This window comes from Chanodichthys erythropterus, chromosome 23 (assembly GCF_024489055.1).
Source record: "Chanodichthys erythropterus isolate Z2021 chromosome 23, ASM2448905v1, whole genome shotgun sequence".
NCBI lineage: Eukaryota > Metazoa > Chordata > Actinopteri > Cypriniformes > Xenocyprididae > Chanodichthys > Chanodichthys erythropterus.
The window spans coordinates 23,110,576-23,129,257 of NC_090243.1; the positions used below are offsets into that span (position 1 = coordinate 23,110,576).

Below are 18,682 nucleotides of genomic sequence, written 5' to 3' on the forward strand. Positions count from 1 at the left end.
TGTGAAGGCCCCAGGGCCAGCTGTGTGCCAGTCTGTGCTGAGGGGGGCCTTAGTCAGGAAATACCATGGCAGGCAATGGGAGGATTCCTGGGAAGCAAACAGATCTACCTGCACTTTGCAGAATAGACTCCAGATCAGCTGAACCGACCTCCACTCCCCCTGAAGCATTATTCATTGAAAGAGTGTCTTCAGTGTGCGATTGAAATCACCTGTGATGTGAATGGCCCACAATAACTTTAGTCATGGCTGACTCCTGAGGAGGATATGGTGGGAAAGTTGTGACATGCGTCATGAGCATAAACTGATTTGACTGCCACCATGTTGTCCATCTGGACCAACACATGCTTGCCCTGGATCAACAGTTGAAACCTTCGCAGGATCAGCAATATTGCTAGCAATTTGAGGCAGTTGATGTGTCACTGGAGCCTGATCCTGCATGCTCATTGCACACAAAACCCCAGCCAGTCAATCTTTTGTGACCATAGCATGTCTGGAAACTTGTTCTAGGGAAACCCCAGGTCTGAATAAGTGACGACAGATCATTGTGATGTGTGCTGCTGCGCCATGCCCATCTCGAGACTTGATACTGTAGCCAATGCTAAAGTGGTCTCATATGCATCATCCCATATGGTGTAACTGAGGATGCCATATGCCCCAAGAGCCTCTGAAACTGTTTCAGTGGAACTGCTGTTTTTCCCTTCACTATCTTCAGGGAGTTCAGCATCAACTGCACTTTCATGAAGATGTGAGGTGACAGGAACAGGCCAAAAAGGAGGAAAGGGGGGACCTTGTACTGGTATGCATGACCCTCAAAAGTGAACTGAAAAAGGCAAAATCGAGACATGGAAGTACACATCCTTCATGTCTGAGTGCATTGAACCAATCCTGTTGCCGAATGCATGTCAGAATGTGCTTTTGTGTTAACATCTTGAACAGGAGCTTGTGCAGGGCCCGGTTCAAAAGTCACAGATCAAAGATTGGATGCAGCCCACCACCTTTATTTGGTATGATGAAGTTAGGGCTGTAGAGACCCTTCTTCATCTCGGCTGGAGGGACAGGCTCTATTACTACCTTCACCAATAGGACTGCAATTTCAGCATGCAGGACAAGGGTGCCTTTGCCTGCCACAAGGTAAAGAAAACACCACTGAACCTGGTCAAGCTGAAGTGGAGCGTTGGTCGCCATGTTGGGAATCTGCAAATCCCGGTCCTGTGGTTGTGTATGTACTGGAACACTCATGGACTCATACTCATGGATGGCAATCGCCTCCCCTTGACCCAGGCAGCGAGCTTCCATCCCACGTCCATAGCTCCAGCACCACGGCCTTGGACAGCCACTGGCAGACCCTGCTCTTTTGTGCAGCCCAACTCCTCAGACCCACGAGCCCCCTCTGCAGCGAAGCATGTCCCTCCTTCCTCCCAGCACTAATGTAACAAGTCTTAAGTTCAGGGAAAAAGGAAGCAGGAATCATCAAACAAAATGGCAGCCCCTCACAGAGAAATGCTGTATAAACTGAAACAAAACAAAAACTCCAGGACTCTCTCATCTTCCACTGTCGACACACTTTGTTTTATCCTTTTGGAGCTTCTCAATGGGACTCCAAGATAACTGTCCAAATAAATCTTTGTTTACTTTTTAGCGCATACATTTTTTTCCCATTCTCCCTGGTGCTTTGCCAGATTCACTTTGCCGCATCTTATTTTTTATACTTTATCTGTCCATTACCATTATATATATATATATATATATATATATATATATATATATATATATTCACTATAAATAAAATATTCAAAATTAAATTATTTATCATGCTGTTTTAATTTAAATAAATAAATAAATAAATACATTAATTAATTAATTAATTAATTAATTAATTAATTAATTAATTAATTAATTAATTAATTAATTACAAACTAGAGTGAGCTTGGCAACCCCTCGTAAATCTTTAGTAAATCTTTAGTGACCCCCAGATTGGGAACAACTGGTCTTTAGCAAGAACCCATTCTCTCTCTAATGAATTGCCTCATATGATTCAAGGAAGGAGAAAGGGTACAATATCACTCATTTTAGAGTACAGTGTCTTTTTTCATCATAGATATTTAATAGTTACTTAAACACAATGAAAATGAACAAAATTGAGTAATTAATGGGCAACAGACAGTAATGTTATGTATGTGTTACTGCATCTTTCAGGAGATGAACAGCTGTCCTCCTCTGTGTCTTTACTCATCACAGTCCTGGACGTCAATGACAATGTGCCTACCCTATCACAAGACTATCAGCCTTATGTATGTGAGGACACACAGGCAGGAGAGGTAACACACAAATGCAAAGTTTAAATCATTTTCATAATCAGTCATGACAGCTTTTTCTGTCTCTTATGAAAATTACTTGCTCACTCTGTTTAGTTACAATACCAGTTTAGATCAGTCAGAAATCACATGAGAAATAACCAAAATATTAACAAGCTTACAGTGGCCTGATGTATTCAAAACATACAAAACAAATATATTTACACTATATTGTCCATATTATGTGTCCAACTGGATGAATTTGTATATAAAAGCAACATTTCAACAATCCCCAGACATACAGTACACAATAGTCAAAGTATGTCCTGTTGTCAAGAATCTAACTGGTTGGGTTTGAACTGTTGATAAATCCATGTACAAGCATAGTTCATATGTTCTCTGTATGTCTCACTTGAAGCTAATTGAGTTGATTAGTGCCACTGATGCAGATGATCCTGTAGACGGCCATCATTTCTATTTCTCCATGATCCCAGACAAACACATCAACCCCAACTTCACCATCAGAGACAACCAAGGTATATCACAACATGAGCTTTCTAAGTTTACAATGGCCAGTTTCACACATCTTACACCTGCATCACAAACAGTAAGTGGTGCATTTTGTTGCTTATATTAGGTAGAGAGTATTTACACAGCATATGTGATCAGTACAGCTTCAAGAACACTTTCATGCTGAACTCAGCAGAAAATGTGTTTGCTAGGCACAGACATACAAACAGCACTTTCTGCTTATTAAATCTGACAGAATCTAGATGATTTCAGCAGTATATAGCTACAGTCTGTTTGGATACTGTTTGGATTCCTTTACCCATAACCATTTAGCTTATGACTGTTATTTAAGATGAAAAATGTAATGTAGTAACTTAGAAATAACTTTGTTATTATTATTTGTATGTAGTTGCAGTTCTGTTATGCAGCATAAACACTGTCAGTGTGACATGAGCCTGTAGTTGCAGTGACACTGCAGCTTCACTTACACACTGCAGGGTTTTTTTAGTGAGCAATCAGGTTGGAGAAATTGAACTTACATCTCTGTGTCTGTGGCCAGTGTTCACCAAGCACTGATGACACTAGATTTGAAAATAAGTGCTCTTGTGTGTAAGAGCTGAACATCCGTTACATGAATATACAAAAAAATAAAAAATAAATAATATATATATATATACCTGGAAAAACATTTTAACATATAAAACAACTTTGCCTCCTCATTTCAGAACAGCACTGCATGCCACAAATCTGCTGAATGTAATGCTTTTTTGTATAATGTACTGTGTTTATATAATTGTATCATAATCTGAAACTGTTGCAGATAACACAGCTAGCATTCTTGCACGAAGGAGCACCTTCACCCGACATGATCACACACACTATCATCTACCGGTGGTGATCAGAGACAGTGGTTCTCCCATTATGTCCAGCACCACCACGCTCACCATCAGGGTGTGTGCGTGCCAGCCTACTGGTCACTGTCCATCAGAAGGTGTTGAAGCCCAGGCTCTCTCTCTGGACATCAGCATGCAGATTTTACTTGGCCTTTCTGTTTGTCTCATCACACTTTCAGGTGAGGCAAAATGAGAGGGGTACTATTTAATTAAGAACATCTGATTAAAAGGGGCTATTTTTAAAATAGTACATATGTAGCCCTGGATAGATTTCTTAATTTCTGTTGAATTGAGAGATACATATGTGGTAGAGGTCTGCATGGGCTTTAAACTGAAGCCCGGACCCGGCCCGTACCTAAGAATGTTTGACCTGACTTGACCCGAACCCGACCAGTACTATTACAGTTTACGCCACTGCTTTGTATGACCTGCACTTTACCTAACACTAACACTTACAGCTATTTATTGGTTGAAAAGTCAAGACCATATCATAGGCTACAAGGGTTAGAACATTTAAATAGACACATCAAGTGGTAGAAAATTTGAATGATTCAGAGAGACGCACAGAAACGGCAATGTTGATATGCTATCGCACTTCATTTAATTCAAATAGTTTGCATTCATTAATTTATCATACTGTACAATGTTTTAAACATTTAAATGCACATCAAATAGTATAAAATGTGTATGATGTATTGTTTCAATTGATAGCAGCCTACTTTTGACAACGAGAGACGAGAGAAAAGCAGCTATTTGATTTATGAACATGCTGTGCTCATTTCATATAGTTTATATATATATATATATATATATATATATATATTAGTTTTTATTAGATACAAACCCAAACCCGACATATTCATGAAACATTGACCCGAACTCAACATGAAACCCGCAAGTTCTTCGGGACCCACCGGGCTCGGGTCAGGTAGCAGACCTCTAATATGTGGTTGCAGTTGTACTGAATCAAAAGACTCTCTTTTCTAGCAGAGCTCTTGTGTTAATGAGGGAATATTCTCCAAGCTTCAAGAAGGCAAGTATAACAGGAGTGAACACAGGCCAATCTAATAAACTTTCATAATCAATATACTGATATGTCAGTGTGACCTTACACTAATATAATAACACTGATGCTTGATCAAGTGTCATGATGATAATTACATACTGTATGCAAATGAGACTGCATATATAATTTGCAGATGTGCAATATTGGGTGTAACATAATGAGCATTCCTCATCAAAGTCAGACAGCCATTATCCTGATTCACTGTTGGAGTTTATCTTGTGATAATGACCAGCTGACTATACATTATTGATTACTTGTGTTCTGGATTTGTGGTGCATCAGTTAATAATACTGCGAGTTACATTCTGTTATATTTGGCTAAAAAAATACAAAAGTATCCTCATGCAAACACCAACCATATGTTTAAAGATGTGCAGTGTACAATGAACTGAACTACTAGCTAGGGTTGCAAAATGTCCCGAATGATCCTGTATTGGAGGAAAGAAAATTTGTATTGAAAAACTATAAAAATCTATACAGAGGGCAGTTTGTCCCAAATGTTAGTGTCTTAAAAAATGTAGTGTCTGTAGGAAACTCAGAAATGAAGACCAAGAGATCTCTTCAGCAGAATTCTTGGTAACACTTTATTTTACAGTGCCATAGTTACACATTACTACATGTATTTACTATAGTAATAACAGTAAATTATGCACAATTACAAGTAACTAACCCTAAACCAAACCCTAACCCTAACTGTAACTCTATAGTAAGTAAAATGTAGTTAATTAATATTACTCAGTACTCAGTAATTACAATGTAACTATGGCATTGTAAAAGATAGTGTAACCAAATTCTTTGAAAATGTGCTGTTATGCGCTAGAGTCATCAGGTTTAACAAAGGTATTCATGGTATTTTAGGCATTTATTGGACAGTGCCAGTATATTGGTTTTACATCCAGTTATGAAACAAAGGTGAGAAAATGTATGCCCGAATGTGACCTCAAATAGAGCTAATCTAGACCTAATGAAGCCTTGTGATCTTCAGCATACCTAATCTAAATAGTGTCACCAAAAGGTTTGAGTCCCACCTGGTCCTAGGAGCAATAGCTTAATAATAGCTGAGTTTCCACTGTCACTTCTGGGGCCAACAACCAATATTTTTTGGCCCGCTGATTACCTTGGTCCAAAGAGGGCCAACTGGGGCTTGAGGTGTGGTCATAGACAGAGTTTATCTGAGTCAGAAGCAATATTCCCCCTAAGCCGCATGCGTGCCGCACAAAGGACAGACGTAAAATGTGTGGAGAAATTCATTTGATTGTAATCTAAATGAGAAATAATTGCAGAGCTCTGGTCAACCGCTATATAGTTAGTGTTGCTATAGAGTTAGGGTTAGCATGCGGATGACAGCTTTCATAGAAAAAAAATGTTATGTGAGCGTGTGTGAGCGGCAGTCAGCCAAATCAGAATACTTTAAGGTTTGCTGACCAAATGGTTCGATACGAGAGACAACGTGAAATGCAAAGAAAAATTTAAATAAAACTTCATCATGTTTTATATAAAAGTGGCTTGATTAAGTGGTGAAAATAACAGATGATGGGCACAGCAAAGTAACAAAACTCACCCACCAGTGTAGTGCGCAAACTCAAAATACCTCAAGTTACACACATCAGTTTAACTAAATTTGCGTGTGTGGGTTAAAATTCACATTCACGTTTTTTTTTTTTTTTTTTTTTTTTATTTAGCTATTAGATCTGTTTAAATATTTCAGTTTGTTTTCATATTATAATAACACAATATAACATTAAAACAAACCGAAGCATTTAAACTGATATATCCCACTGAGCAAATTACGTCCAGAAGACGTCTTTTTGAGGTCTTGTCTCAGGTTGAAAAGACGTCCACTGAGGGGCCAGAATGAAAGTTTTTATGACGTCTTTTTTTGACGTCTTCTGGACATCCGATATAGACGAACACGCAGAATCACCAAAGGAGAAAAATCACAATTTTTAAGCCACCATTGTGGAGATGAGTGTTTGCTTTAGTTGGGCTCTTGACCCTTGCATTATTAATATTAGAGTTTGTTTGGGCAGTTAACTGAGTCATAACAGCCAGACAAGTAAAGATACATGATCAGGTGTTGGTTATGGTCTCACATAATCATTATTTGACCTGAATCACTGAACTCATTTAGAGCTCAATCTCTGAGTTAGATTTACATTATTGATTACAGAAGCACTGTGATTCTACAGCACAAGATCAGCTTTATCAATATAATATAAAGGATTTCACATGATAAAAAAAATCTTTCTCTTAGGCACACACAGGCATCAAGAATCAGCCTGTGAATCTCAATGACGGTGACAAGCAACATATTCTGATCAACAGATCAACTCTGAACATTACACTCCAAAAATTGCTGTGTTAAAAACAACCCAAGTTGGGTTGAAAATGGACTAACCCAGCGGTTGGGTTAAATGTTTGCCCAACCTGCTGGGTAGTTTTATTTAAACCAACTATTATTTAAAAATTGCTATAGCTTAAAATGAACCCAAAATAGTTGGGAAATTAAAAACCAGATGCAATTAGAGGTAACAATAATAGACAAAAGGTGAGTGTTTATTAATAAGCTTTAATATTTTATTAATATAAATTTAATAGTTTAATAGTTTATTAATATAAATTTATTAATAAGCAATTTAATAAATGTTTATTGTTTAATAATTATTCATTGAACATTAATAAATGTTCATTTCCAACATACTTTGGGTTAATTTTAATTAAGCAATACAGTAATTTTTAAACAATAGTTGAGTTAAATAAAACTACCCAGCAGGTTGGGCAAACATTTAACCCTACCGCTGGGTTACAACAACCCAATTGCTGGGTTTGTCCATTTTCAACCCAACTTTGGTTGTTTTTAACCCAGCATTTTTTAGAGTGTAGAAAACAAGCTACTAAAAAGTCGCATAAACAGAACAAAATAAAATATGAGAATAAAGGAAATTACTAAGACAATTAAGCTCATAATTTATTCATGCAGCAATGCATGATGGGAGCTATGGAATTTTGATTGGTGGCTCCCAGAATGCACTGCAACATGCTTTTTGATGGTCACCACTGTTGAGATTCACGGGCTGATTCTTGATGTCTGTGTGTGCCTAAAATGAATACTATGAATAAAATGAATACCTTTTCTGAAATCATTTAAATCATATTGTAAAAGCTGATCTTGTGCTGTAGAATCACAGTTCTGCTGTAATCAATAATGTAAATCTAACTCAGAGATTGAGCTCTAAATGAGTTCAGTGATTCAGATCAAATAATGATTATGTGAAAACATAACCAACACCTGATCATGTCTCTTTACTTGTCTGGCTGTTATGACTCAGTTAACTGCCCAAACAAACTCTAATATTAATAATGCAAGGGTCAAGAGCCCAACTAAAGCAAACACTCATCTCCACGATGGTGGCTTAAAAATTGTGATTTTTCTCCTTTGGTTCATTCTGCGTGTTCGTCTATATCGGATGTCCAGAAGACGTCAAAAAAAGACGTCATAAAAACTTTCATTCTGGCCCCTCAGTGGACGTCTTTTCAACCTGAGACAAGACCTCAAAAAGACGTCTTCTGGACGTAATTTGCTCTGTGGGTAAGGTCTACCTTTAGAGTCTTCGTAGCACGCTAAGAGACGTTATCAGGAAATCCAGCCCAGATCTCATACTTGTATTTTCTTAGTGCTTAGTGCACACTTCAAGTACATTAAAATTATTAAAATCAGTCCATTGTGTAGGGATGTGCAGAGAGTAAAAATGTAAAAAAAAAAAAAAAAAAAAAAAAGAGAGAAAGAGAAAGAAAAAAATGGCATTATCACTTTGGAGTGATTCCAATATATATATGTGTGTGTGTGTGTGTGTTTAATTTAGCTCAAAAAATGTGTGTGTGTGTGTGTGTGTGTGTGTGTTTAATTTAGCTAAAAAAATGTGTGTGTGTGTGTGTGTGTTTAATTTAGCTCACAAAATGTGTGTGTGTGTGTGTGTGTGTGTGTTTAATTTAGCTCAAAAATGTGTGTGTGTGTGTGTGTGTGTGTGTTTAATTTAGCTCACAAAATGTGTGTGTGTGTGTGTGTTTAATTTAGCTCAAAAATGTGTGTGTGTGTGTTTAATTTAGCTCAAAAATGTGTGTGTGTGTGTGTGTGTGTTTAATTTAGCTCACAAAATGTGTGTGTGTGTGTGTGTGTTTAATTTAGCTCACAAAATGTGTGTGTGTGTGTGTGTGTGTGTGTGTTTAATTTAGCTCACAAAAATTAATCGAAACTCACCGTATATAGGCTACTAGCAAGCTCTTGTGTGCCCTATGAATTCATGTTTTGGGTTGGTATGTAAATCCTTCTCTTCTTCTGTTTTGGCGGTTAGCAAACAAAGATGCAGAGAACAGGATCGCCTGTGACTGACTGTATTCATAGTCTGACTGTATATTTACACACACTGTATAAAGACATTGGTAGATGTAAACATGGCTGGTTGGTCACAATTATGAATATGAGACTGCTGATATAAACTTCTTGTTCCCTTTCAGTCGGTCACGTTCGACGAACGTCAGTAGTGACCGACGAATTGGGATATCGCTTAGAGAGCCCTATCATCTTCGTGTAAACTAAAACAAGCCAATGGAATTGGCGTGCGATATTTGCATAATGCGCACCGTCCCCGTCAGGTGTATATAAATAGGAAGCAGATGCAATCGCACTCTGTCTTTCGCTTCGGAGCCATTCACTGGTGTCCTATTTAGAAGACTCTTTTCTTCGTGTGTTTTTTGTTCTAAAACACTGCCTCAGAAGAGGATCTGAAGCGAGCTTCGGTGCTGGTGAAGAGGGCACGTGCAGCGAGGTCGCGAGTGTCCGAGGAGCCGAGCTATAAGCTCTAAACTGCTGTTTTCACAGCAACACAAAGAGTGTGTGTGAGGTAGCGATTTGGGCCGGTTCCTCGGTGTGTCAGGGAGTGGTGTACCTGACACATCGCGTCGCTCCCTGGGTGCTTCAGCACGAGTGAGTTGACTTCCCCTTCTAAAAGAGCTTTACAGACGAACCCTCACAGTATGTCATTTCGTCTGTGCGTTACTGGGTGCGGTCGTTCCCTGGTCCCTGCTGATGGGCACAATCGCTGCATCTCGTGTTTGGGCGTTCAGCACGCTGAAGCAGCGTTTGTGGATGGTTCATGTTCCCATTGCGGGAACATGACCATCGCGGTGCTGAGGTCAAGGCTCTCCTTCCTGAAGTCTCAGGAAGCGGGAGTCCCCTCTCCTATGCCGCGTACGACCGTTTTTTCCAGCCCCGGGAACCGGAATGACGGTACGGCGCTGTATAGGGAGGGCGACCTGAGGATAACGGTCAGGGCTCCCCCGTCGAGCGGAAACGCTCCGCGGGCCCCTGCCCCCTCATCAGCACCGCAACCCATCCTGCCGCCGTTGGTTTCCGCTGGGCCCTCTTCGGACTGTCCAGCCGTTACCTTTGGTGCGCCGGCGGAGGATCAGATGTCGATCGCTGCGTCGGAAGGCGAGTTTGAGTGTTCGGGGGAGGAAGATCCGGATGCGCTGCCGCCCCGTTGCCCGAATCGGATCTCGAACTCTCGGCTGTGCTCTCCCGGGCCGCCTTGTGTGTCGGGCTCGAGTGGAACCCTCCACCCTGTCCCGGCCCATCTCGGCTGGATGATTGGTACTTGGGGGGGGGGCGCTGGTCAGCCCCAGCATCCCGCCCCAATGCCTTTCATCCCGGAGGTGCACGACGAGGTGACCAGGTCTTGGCAGACACCGTATAGTGTTCGTTCGAGGCCTGGCCCCGCGTCCGCCTTCACCTCCCTGGACGGCGGGGCAGCCAGGGGGTACGCGAGGATCCCGCCAGTCGAGCGGTCTGTTGCGATGCAACTGTGTCCAACGGCCGCTGGCTGGCGTGGTGAGCCGCGTCTCCCGTCCCAGGCCTGTAAATTCTCAGCCGGTCTGACTGAGAAAGCTTACAGTTCCTGTGGGCAGGCTGCCTCTGCCCTGCATGCGATGGCGCTTTTGCAGGTCTACCAGGCAAAAGCGCTGTCAGAAATGCCCCAGGAAGGTCCTGACCAACAGCTGCTGGGGGAGCTGCGCGCTGCCACCAACCTCGCCCTCCGGGCGACAAAGGTGACAGCACGCGCTGTTGGTCATGCGATGTCTACCTTGGTAGTCCAGCAACGGCATCTCTGGCTGACCCTGGCGGACATGCGGGATGCCGATAAGCAGAGGTTCCTAAATTCCCCCGTGTCCCCGGTCGGCCTATTCGGCGACGCGGTGGAGAGCTTCGCCCATCAGTTCTCCGCTGCACAGAAGCAGGCTGAGGCTATCAGTCTCGTCATGCCACGGCGGTCCGCTGCTGCCTCCACCCAGCCGCCCGTGGCTCAGCCTCAGCCCGCTCGTCGCCGAGGGCGCCCGCCTGCATCGTCCTCCGCCCCTGCTAAGACGGCAAAGCAGCAGCCTACACCAGCCAGACAGCAGGGTGCCGGTCGCGGGCGTGGAGCCCAGCCCGTCTCCGCTAAGCCCGGTGGTAAACGTAAGAGCAAAACACGGCACTGAGACGGGCAACCTGGAGGGGAAGGATCTTGCTCTTCGGGAGAGTTTTCCACCATCTCTCCCACCCCCGGAGGAGGGCCGGGGGGAATTTGTGTTTGTCTGTCCACCGCCGCTGGCTCTCCGGAGTCCAGCGGTACCCACTTTTTCACAAAAAGAGCAGTTTCCTCAAACTCCAGGTCACAACAAGGGGTGTCTGTCAGTGTGCCAGGCTCTGCCTCGCTGCTGACAGCTCCCTCCCCATTCGCCAGCAGGTGGCAGTGTGATGGTGCAGACCGCGTCCCGTGCGCTGTCTCCCATGCACACTGCTGCCTCGCAGAGTCTGACCCCACTCCGGGCCGCCCCCAAGCCGTCCGGGTCGGGTCCCTCTCTGCCTTGCTGCCCCACCCCCGGTGCGTCTGTGGTGCCTTTGGTCCTGCTGGCTCAGTGTCTGGAAGCGTGGATCACGCTCCCCAGCCTGTCCATTTGGTTCATTCGTACTATCAGACTCGGCTATGCGATTCAGTTCGCCCGGCGTCCCCCGGTCTTCAGGGCTGCCCACTTCACTCCGGTGTCGTTGGGCAGTGCACCTGTTCTCCGGGTGGAGATTGCTGTCCTCCTAGCGAAGGGTACAATCAAGCCGGTCCCTCCAGCCGATATGAAGTCGGGGTTCTACAGCCCCTACTTCATTGGACCGTCCCCAGGATTGGTTTGCAGCAATAGACCTGAAGGACGCGTACTTTCATGTCTCGATTCTGCCTCGACACAGACCCTTCCTAGGTCGGTCTGCGTTCGAGGGTCGGGCATGTCAGTACAAAGTCCTACCCGACATGGTTGTAGCTCCCAGCCGGTTGGGTCTTCAGGTCAACTGGGACAAGAGCAAACTCGCCCCCGGGTAGAGGATCTCTTGTCTCGGTCTCGAGCTAGACTCGGTCGCACGGACTGCGCGTCTCACCGAGGTGCGCGTCCAGTCGGTGTTGAACTGCCTGAGCTCGCTCAAGTGCAGGACAGCGGCTCCACTGAAAGATTTTCAGAGGCTCCTGGGGCATATGGCATCTGCAGCCGCGGTAACGCCGCTCGGATTGCTTCATATGAGACCGCTTCAACACTGGCTCCGCGGCCAGGTCCCGAGATGGGCGTGGCAGTGCGGCACGCTCCGTGTCCCCGTGACACTGAGCTGCCGTCGCACCCTTGTTCGGTGGTTGGACCCTTCGTTCCTGTGGGCCGGAGTACCCCTCGAACGAGTGTCCAGGCACGCTGTGGTCTCCATAGATGTCTCTGCCACGGGATGGGGGGCCACGTACAACGGGCATGCAGTGACAGGTCTTTGGACGGGGCCTCAGCTGCATTGGCATACCAATTGCCTCGAGTTGCTAGCGGTTCGTCTTGCGCTGGCCGGCTTCAAGAAGCTGTTGTCAGGCAAGCACGTTCTAGTCCACTCACTAAGCACTGCGGCCGTTGCGTACACCAGCCGTCAAGGTGGTCTACGCTTCCGTCGCATGTCGCAACTCGCCCGCCATCTCTTGTTGTGGAGTCAGAAGGTTCTGAGGTCCCTTCGGGCCACTCGTGTCTCAGGTGTGCTCAACCGTGCAGCCGACGAGCTGCCACAGCAGCATCTACTTGCGGGCGAGTGGCGGCTCCACCCCCAGGCGGTCCAGCTGATTTGGCAGCGTTTCGGCGAGGCCCAGGTAGTCCTGTTTGCCTCCCCGGAAACTGCCCTCCGCCAGTGGTTTTATTCCCTGACCGGCGGCACGCTCGGCACGGATGCCCTGGCACACAGCTGGCCCCCGGGTCTGCGCAAACATGCGTTTCCCCCAGTGAGCCTTCTCGCACAGCTCATGTGCAAGGTCAGGGAGGACGGGGAGCAGGTTCTGTTAGTGGCTCCGTACTGGCCCACTCGGACCTGGTTCTCAGACCTCATTCTCCTCGCGACAGCACCTCCCTGGCCGATTCCTCTGAGGAAGGTCCCCCTGACTCAGAGATGGGGCACCCTGTGGCACCCGCGTCCCGATCTGTGGAACCTCCACGTGTGGTCCCTGGACGGGATGCGGAGGTTCTGAGTGATCTCCCGCAAGCGGTCGTAGACACCATCACTTCCGCTAGAGCTCCTTCCACTAGGAATCTCTATGCGTTGAAGTGGAACCTGTTCGTCGAATGGTGCGCCTCTTGCCGAGAGGACCCCCGATCATGTTCGGTCGGATCCGTGCTTTCCTTTCTGCAAGATGGGTTGGAGCGAAGGCTGTCTCCCTCCACCCTCAAGGTGTATGTTGCCGCTATCGCCGCACATCACCATGCAGTTGAGGGTAAGTCCCTGGGGAAACACGATCTGATCGTCAGATTCCTGAGGGGGGCCAGGAGACTGAATCCTCCTCGCCCTTCCTCCGTACCCTCTTGGGATTTGACCCTGGTTCTCACAGCTCTCCGGGGTCATCCCTTCGAACCTTTGCAATCAGTCGACCTGAAACTAATGTCTCTTAAGACGGTTCTTCTGGTTGCATTGGCTTCCCTGAAGAGGGTAGGGGATCTGCATGCATTTTCGGTCGACGAAACGTGCCTAGAATTCGGGCCCGGTGATTCTCACGTCATCCTGAGACCCCGGCCTGGATACGTGCCCAAGGTTCCTACCACTCCCTTCAGAGATCAGGTAGTGAACCTGCAAGCGCTGCCCTCGGAGGAGGCAGACCCAGCCCTAGCTTTGCTCTGTCCCGTCCGCGCTCTGCGCGTTTACGTGGACAGAACGCGAAGCTTCAGGACCTCAGATCAGCTCTTCATCTGTTACGGAGGCCAGCAGAAGGGAAAGGCTGTCTCCAAGCAGAGGATGGCCCACTGGATAGTGGATGCCATCGCCTTGGCGTACGAATCCCAGGGCGTGCCTTGCCCGCTCGGGTTGAGAGCCCACTCCACCAGAGGGGTGGCCTCTTCCTGGGCGCTGGCTCATGGCGCCTCGCTGACAGATATCTGTAGAGCTGCGGGCTGGGCGACACCAAACACGTTCGCTAGGTTTTATAGCCTACGTGTAGAGGCGGTATCCTCACGTGTACTCGCATCCACTAGTCGGTAGATGTGTTGTACCCACTCTAAGTGTCGGCTTGCAATGCCATTCCCACCACTGGCCGGATACGTGCATACTTTCACTCCAGTCGTGTTCCCCGCTTGGCGAACCCTGTCGAGTTCCTCCGCCTCCCCCTTCGGCTCGGGCATTGCGGAGTGTCTGATGCCAGGCCTACATCCGTCGCTGACGCTGTCTGTTGGCTGGGGCCCATATGTCGTGACCCCTCTACGTGAGCGGTCCCATATGTGTATTTTCCACGGTTTAAAACTCCCTACGGGCCGAGTCCGTGTCTTTCCCTTAGCAGAGCCAGCTCTGCTGTCACCTGTCAGATGAGTCTCCCCCTACCAGGTGGAGCCATCCCAGGGACTCCATATGCGTACTGCCCCCCGGGCCAGTCCATGTGTGTATTTCCCACGTAAACTCCTCCCCCATTGGGTAGGTAGTGGTCTCCGCAGCGTCCCTTACGGGTTCGCTTCCCCAGTGTGTCTAGTTTACTTAGTGGGTAGTGGTTAGACAGCAGTAGACTCTCTCGGTGTATCTGCTTCCTATTTATATACACCTGACGGGGGCGGTGCGCATTATGCAAATATCGCACGCCAATTCCATTGGCTTGTTTTAGTTTACACGAAGATGATAGGGCTCTCTAAGCGATATCCCAATTCGTCGGTCACTACTGACGTACGTCTCCGTTCCCTCCTTCAGGGAACGAGGGTTACATACGTAACCGAGACGTTTTTTATATGTACAATAAGCAGAATAATTGCAACATAAAGGGAAAAAAGTGGATTTAAGGAAAGAAAGCACAACCCTCGCAGTGTCAGATTGCCAGCCTGTCAGTCAAGTCCAAAGCAAGACACAACCCACGGCAAAGCGTTATGGCAATAACGTCTCAGATAGTCTGATGGCATTTAAAAATAAATAGCAAATAAATTACTCTTGAGTGATTCCTTACAAAAGGGTGAATCAAATATGCTAAACATAGAAGCTTGAACGTGTGTTACGTGCTAGAAAAGATCGCAGTGGTTCTCGTGGATCACGCACGCACATTTGAGCTTCTTCTTTTCCTTTTATTGGCGGTTTCTGGTTCCCACTTGAAGGTGCGTACTGCCACCTACTGCACAACACAGATACTGACAGCTGATGTAATATAAAGGTTCGGGTTTAGGATATCCGATCAGTTCAATATCAATCGATCAGTTAAAAAATGCTTAATCTGCCCCGATCCCGATCCTTGAGATCAGCTCAGGACATCCGTAATTGTAATCCAAAAATCATGCACATTGTGGCTTTAATACAGTTTTTAATGTTTTTAATAAAGTCTTGGACCTAAACCTGGTAAGATTTTCTTGATTATATCCAGTTTAAAAAGTCTTCATTTTAAAAGTGTAGTAAAAACATTTCTCTTTCTGGCTTGCCCTGCAGTGCTGTCCACATTAATGCTAGCTGTGCGAAAATACAAGACATTACAGCAGGAGAAAATGGCAACACAAGAGCTGGAAACAGAGGAGTTCTCTGAGAAAATCTTGAGTTTTACAGTCCCAGAGTCCAGCCAAACAGTTCCTCTTCGGCATCCGCGTCGGCGAGAGCGCAAGCTCTGTCGGGAAGAAGTCACCACCAGTATCCGCATGTCTCTACGTCACTCTCACCTCATTGGACCAGAAGATGGGGTCTTTCAACAGTTTATTATTGATCGGCTGGCTGAGGCAGATGAAGACCCTTATGTCCCACCCTTTGACTCTCTGCACACATATGCCTTTGAGGGGACGGGGTCAATCACAGGCTCACTGAGCTCACTGGAGTCTGTCACATTTGACCCTTGCCTGAGTCAAACTCGTGATGCGGGGCCTCATCTCTTGCGGCTCTCACCATGGCTGGGAGCAACAGATGACGAGATTTTATTCTGACCTCATGAGAAAAATTGATTCTCACTGTGGCTTTTATGATCATACCTACTCTATCTTGAAGTTACTGAACTGAAATTTTAGGGGTTCAAAACAAAGAAGGATCTTGAATCCTGTTCTTCTTCTTCTACTATTACTACTTCTGACACTCTTTGGGCATCAGAGAATGTATATTGCAGAGACTATAAAATTGGTATGATGGAATTATATCCCACCAATACTCATGTGTACATCATTTACCTCTGATTTTAGGGATAACCTATGGGTGTGGATAGGGTTAGGTTTATGAATATAGTTTGGATTTAATTATTTTCGGACAGGAATGTCGTTCCACAACATGCATCATACATGCACGTATGCTTATGTATGAATTATCACACAGTATATGAACCAAATTTTTATATTATGTTTTAAAAGCTAAATTAATGTTGTTTAGCACAATATAAACATCTAAATCTGAGCAGATATTAGTGTAAAGTATTATACACTAAACATTGGTCTAAACATTCTTGACTATAACGTTCACGTTACGGTGTAGACATTAATATTATTTTTAATATTGTAATATATATATATATATATATATATATATATATATATATATATATATATATATATATATATATATATATATATATATATATATATATATATATAATTTTTGTTATATCATAGAGCATAAAATTTCATCCTCATTTCATTTGACATTTAAATAAAAATGTACCTATTTCTGCCTATATGTTTCATATTTCGATATTTCCCTCAATTTAACACATTTAAGTCTGGCAATATAGTTGGGGAAAAGCAGTAAAATTATTACATTCGTATAAAAATAATACATTAACTAATGTAAGTAAGAAATTAGTTACTAGACAGAAATCTATACTCTACTGGATCAAGTTACAATGGATCTCATTCTTCTTCCAAAGAAAATTCTTATTTCTCACAGCATGTCTTCTTCCAAAAACAATGAACATTTGATGAACCTGATGAAGCTTGATACTTTGTTTATCAAGGTGATGGGGACATTTACAATTATAAAGTAGACCTCTGTTCAAAGGGCAGACATCCGTACGTAAAAAACATGAACAAACTGGAGATCAGCTTTATAATAGAAATTGATGTAGAATTGATGTAGAATTGACGATTGTAATTTTAACTAAAAGAGACACTGACACTGTTATTTTTCATGTTTAATACTGTAAATCTGCTTCTTTTAAAGCAATCTATGGTATAAAGTGTTGTATAAATAAACCTGATGTGACTGGAATGCTGAATTGCAGAGCTGGTGCAAACATATCCTGTGCGATCAGATACTTTCTGAACTGCTGTTAGGCTTTTTACACGTAAGCGAAGAATGAAAAAGAAATTCTTATATCGACTATATCAGGGGTCTTGTCAGAATATTTTAATTTCTTTCCTCAGGAAAAAAATGCAAATGATTGTGCTGGTGCCTCCACGGACTCCAGGGCATTGTTGCATTAAATTTGGAAAATAATATGACATGATTTATCTTGGATTTTATTTTTATTTTCATCTCAAAAACCTGCTATTTTAACAGGAATGAGTAGACTTGATTTTATTTAAAGTTACGCTATTAGCCCTCTTAAATCTAACTATTGGCCTTGTAGTAGTTGAAGCATAAAACTTGCAGAGAAACCTTGTTGTGGTAATTATGTGAGTTGTGTTTTGGCTCCGCTATGCTGCACGAACCAATCTGATGGCTTGAGGTGCACCAGTATCTCCATGGTAACAGGTGATTGTCTTATCAGTGCAAATGTCACTAACTCTTTTGTTAGCTAACTTAAAACAAGCTGGACACACTGACAAAATGTTGTTACCCACATCAGGTCCATGTGACAACAACATTTTATGCCCTTACAGAAAATACTAACATCAAAACTTACCTAACTCTTGTAATAAATGCATACAGAGAACAAAAATGGAGCAGAATATAATCCACCTGGTAATCTTCCACTACTAAACAAGAACTTTATTCTTTAAATAAAGATTAAATATCATCAAATGTAAAAAAAAATAAATAAATAAAAAAATGCAGCGAATGGTATGTTGAGGAAACCCATAACTCACTTTTGACAGATTGAATGCCTAAAATTATGTTCCTTGAAAATTACAGCATCCAATTTCTTAATCACTTCAAAAATTCATACACATCAGACATAACATACAGAGCATGCTGTTAGTTCAACACTGATAATGAGGAGGAGGATGATGATGATGATGATGATGGACCCTCTCTTGGCATGGTGAGCTATGAGTGCAGTGGAGTCAGTTCATTTCTGAACTATTTTTGCTGATTTGTCTCTGTGTATCACACCCAGCATTCCAAATTAAAATAAATCTTAAAAGCAGTTTGGGTAACACTTTAGAATACTGATCCTTCATTAATGAATAACTACACAGGAACAAATGAGTAATGCGTTATTAACACTCTATTAT

The 18,682-nt window shown here is 43.9% G+C and overlaps 1 protein-coding gene across 4 annotated transcripts in view; it reads left to right on the plus strand.

Annotated features, from left to right (window-relative positions):
• cdh19 (cadherin 19, type 2) overlaps positions 1-16,677 on the plus strand; it is a 43,286-nt gene extending 26,609 nt beyond the window's left edge. For 2 of the 4 annotated variants that reach the window (XM_067378037.1, XM_067378038.1), the window contains 4 exons: positions 2,197-2,318; positions 2,713-2,830; positions 3,625-3,876; positions 15,744-16,677. In XM_067378037.1, coding sequence (XP_067234138.1) covers positions 2,197-2,318; positions 2,713-2,830; positions 3,625-3,876; positions 15,744-16,225 — 974 coding nt within the window. In that variant the 3' untranslated portion in view covers positions 16,226-16,677. Of the gene's footprint in view, positions 1-2,196; positions 2,319-2,712; positions 2,831-3,624; positions 3,877-4,684; positions 5,030-15,743 lie in introns of those variants that run through there. The other 2 variants (XM_067378039.1, XM_067378040.1) reach the window with 2 other exon arrangements.
• The last annotated feature ends 2,005 nt before the right edge of the window (positions 16,678-18,682 follow it).